Source organism: Lottia gigantea, assembly GCF_000327385.1.
Source record: "Lottia gigantea unplaced genomic scaffold LOTGIsca_76, whole genome shotgun sequence".
Lineage (NCBI taxonomy): Eukaryota > Metazoa > Mollusca > Gastropoda > Lottiidae > Lottia > Lottia gigantea.
The window spans coordinates 135,858-139,816 of record NW_008710536.1 but is presented as its reverse complement, the minus strand read 5'-3'; the positions used below and the strand labels follow the sequence as shown (position 1 = coordinate 139,816).

Below are 3,959 nucleotides of genomic sequence, written 5' to 3'. Positions count from 1 at the left end.
TTATCTTTGTAAGATATATAGAAGTAGGAAGGCAAACATAAATAACACAAGATATATGGATATACTACTTCTGAGTTTATTACATACTACGTTTCGAAACACATACCGGTAACGTTGTCAAGTAAATAATCATTATTTACGTGAAGTAGTATATCCATATATCTTGTGTTATTTAAGCTTATTCTCTGCTTGAAAAATGATGATCTAAGAGATTACTTTTGCAAATTTGTTATTTCGGTTTTAATTTAAAGTTTGGTTCACCACCTTCACAAGTATATACAGTTATTGTTTCCACCTTTTGCACATAGAATTATGTCAATATAGCGGAAGTAATCCTCTATTTATGAACCTTTTTTACCACTTGGCAAAGAAATGTAATACAAATCGGCGACACTGTCATTTTAAGGAGGTTGCCGTGGTTATGTTGACCTGACAAATAATACCAAACGTTCTTTTCCAACGTATCTTCAACACATTATAATATTTAACGTTTTGATACGGCGGCGTGCGTGGTATTTACGAAGGTTGTTTCTCTGCTTGATTACGACATGCTTCGTGGACTGCAAACTGCAGCAAATTAGAACCCGAAACGTCCTTTTTTCGGAATGTGATCATTTGCATGCATCAAAATTGATTAAGGATCAACAGGCACATTCAATAAACACTTTCTTTTTATTTTGCTTCCTTGTTTTTGGTGTAATAGAGACACTCAATGAATTCGTGTTCGGTATTTCAGCTACAATACAGTCTAACATCCCATGTAAAGCTTTGACAACTTCGTTTGGTTTGTGCATAAAAACTTCGGCATATTCCCCATTAATGTGTTCTGAGAGTTTGATTGCTTTTTCTGTGGAGATTTTAGGTTCTTGAGATGAAGCAGAAGTACCAACTATCATTGTACAAATTAAATGTTGGTGGTTGAAGGAATTTAACTCATCCAACCTGAAAAAACAAGTGTCACCGATTAGGCCCCTCCTTTGGTTAAAGGGGACAAAACTCCAATAAAACCACGACAATACAGAATAGGTTATTCCAAAATCCGAGAGATTCAATGGGAACGTTGAACTTTACCACAGGAGCTTTAAAGTTCTGCTTTCTCACTTGTTTTCTTAATGTTGAGCAGTTGGAGAGGGGTGATAAAGCCGCACCCTGTTCTCCAATCATTTTCATTATGTATATCAATACAATTCTGAATAAAAATATTGTTTACAAATAACAAATCTCCGTTTACTAACAATTTACACCCTTTTATTTGGAGAGAGCCTTTACAAAGCAGAATTATTTCCTCGTTCATTGACCAAGTGCCTGTTGTGGGAAAGTTGTTACTTGTGATTTGTAACCATATCACTGCAATGACCAACTATCTATCTCTTACATTTATGTTGAGCTCACATGTGTTATCTCCTATGTTTTATCATAAAGTTCTAATGTTTTCAGAATTCATTTCTGTATATCAGCTAAGAATCGATGCTGAAGCTCGCCAAAAATATTACTGGATTCGTTTGATAAGCGATGTCACAAAATGCCCTTACTCTCCATGTAGAAATTATACAAAATCGTTGCTTACCAACTCATAATGTTATTAAATGTTTGTTCTCTATTTCTGTTAAACAATACAAAACAACCATGTATACCTCTGTAATAAGACGCTGTTAAACTCCGGAATTTTTCCTGACCTGAAAATAAATTTGACATAACGCTTGGTGGCACTCTACGTTTGAGGTGTTGGCATTTCATAATTTTAATATACCAAATTTGTTATTTTTTTCTTTCATTTTCCTTTGTTTCATCAAGAATACAAAATATTTTAAAGATTCTTGAGACGCATGTAACATATTAATGCGAATTTTATGGTTTAACATAGTTTCAGTTCGCCATTTTTCTTTTAGATTCTTTGCCACTGTTTGCCCTCCATAAAAATCCATCAAAGAATTATGGAAGAGATCAGCTGACAAAATGTTTTCGAACTACTCGCCTATACAGCACTAATAAGATCTTTACTGGCTATTGTCCAAAATATGAACGATAAATGATAAAGCATAAAACACAAAATTATTTCTAGATGACTAATAAGAACGATTGAAAAAATTCGATCATGTATCACTTAAATGCTTGTTTGTGCACAATCAAAATATATGAGCGTATATTTATATTTAAAAGAGACATACCTCCAGTATCAATAATTTTAGCTAGGATTCGTTTTCCATTAAGTATACATTCCACCTCGGCATAACTGTTCTGTTGATAATCTTTACAGCAGCACCCCTGTTCCAGGTCTGTCTGTTCGGACAACACCCGGATAAAAGACGATTTACCAACGTTCACGTCACCTAATAAGATGATTTTAATCCGATAGTCATATTCCTTTTTACTTTCACCGTTCATGTCTATTACAGTAGTCATTGGAAAATCATAAAAAATAGAGAGTTACGCCAACTATTCTGCTTCTGTTATATTCATTTATTGGGTTAAAAATAATTTGCTGCGTAGTGACCACAAGTTGGAGTTTGAGTAAGCGGCGTCACGTACCAACAAAAGATGCAGTATTGAAATTGTCACATATATATACCGAAATTTACAGTTTTGTAAGCGTCACATATGGATCAAATGGTTCTAATTTTGTAACCGTCACATGTTAATCGAAAATGCTAGATTTGTATCCATCAAAGGGCCAAATTTTGCAAGTACCACACATCTATCGATGAAAGCGTCGTTATAAGTATCGCGTATCTTCTGAAAGTTCTGATTTTCATTTACTCGCCGAATATTCTAGTTTTGGAAGCGCACATATCCAAAAAAAAAAGTTTCAGTTTTGTAAGCTCTTGAAAGTTCCAGTTTTTTAAGCGTCGAACGTCGACTGAAAGATCCAGTTTCATTGGCATTACGCATCTATCAAAAGTTCCAATTTTGAAAAAGTCACAATTCCACCGAATGTTTCAGTTTCGTAGTGTTGCATAATAATTCCCAAGTTTAACGTTTATCAAAATTCACAATATGTAATAAAGCACACCGCCTACTGTGATATTGTTTCATTAGAAAATGACACAAAAATTGATAACGATCTTATCAAGATATAAGATCATATTTATATATAGTCACATCACAAGGATATTGGCCCTTAAAACAATGACATAAAGCTTTATACCGTGTTTATAAAGAGGTTTTCAAAATTTGTTATGCGTATTGGGAACACTGATAACACCAATTTGCACCATTCCAATTTTAAATCAGACGCCCGTGGTTTCTGCAATCCAACCAAAACTAATTGTTTGATGACGTCACTAATCTCAAAATTTGCTGTATCACATAGGACCTTTCGCGATTAGTGACGTCATCAAATACTTAGTTTTTTCTGGAATTAAAGGAACCACAGACGTCAGATTTATATGTACATACAAATTTAGAAAACCTCTTTACAATCCCTTTAAAAAGTCCAAATGGATCGAAGATTCTAATTTAAAAAGTTGTCCCAGATAGATCTGATGACCTATTAATACCGCAGAGTTTTCTTCCTAATATCTTTTTTTTTACAAGAATTTGAATTATGTAGTCAATGTTATCCAGACTTTCTAGTGCACCTGGTGATTTTTCAGCGAAATTTGAGAGTTGCCACTGTTTATAACTCCTTATCTCAATGAACTATAAATTATACAGTTCGAAAAGGTCAAAGTGATCAGAAACCAAAAATGTTTACATCACCTGTATAACCATTTAGAGTGAGTTCGTAATAAATTAAATTATAATAGCTTAACATCATGATAATAATCTAGTTAAAGATAGGCAAAATGTGTTCTACATTTAAACCCAAGTCAACGAGTTAGTTCACTATTTTGTACTGTCGTTAGGGCAAGTGGGGTGTTATAAAAGGTCAGATACAGTTTGACAAGAAAAGAGCTATGTGTTGTGATACTGGATATAATTTGCTTATTACTCTACATGTGGTAATCATCATTAATGTT

General features: G+C 33.6%; 1 protein-coding gene across 1 annotated transcript; it reads right to left on the bottom strand.

Annotated features, from left to right (window-relative positions):
- Nucleotides 1-641: 641 nt before the first annotated feature.
- LOTGIDRAFT_168481 (hypothetical protein) lies at nt 642-2,403 on the bottom strand (the record flags this gene model as incomplete). Its single annotated transcript, XM_009066365.1, has 3 exons — nt 642-942; nt 1,568-1,676; nt 2,169-2,403. 3 exons carry the CDS (start codon nt 2,401-2,403, stop codon nt 642-644), a joined length of 645 nt encoding a protein of 214 aa, XP_009064613.1.
- Nucleotides 2,404-3,959: the final 1,556 nt, after the last annotated feature.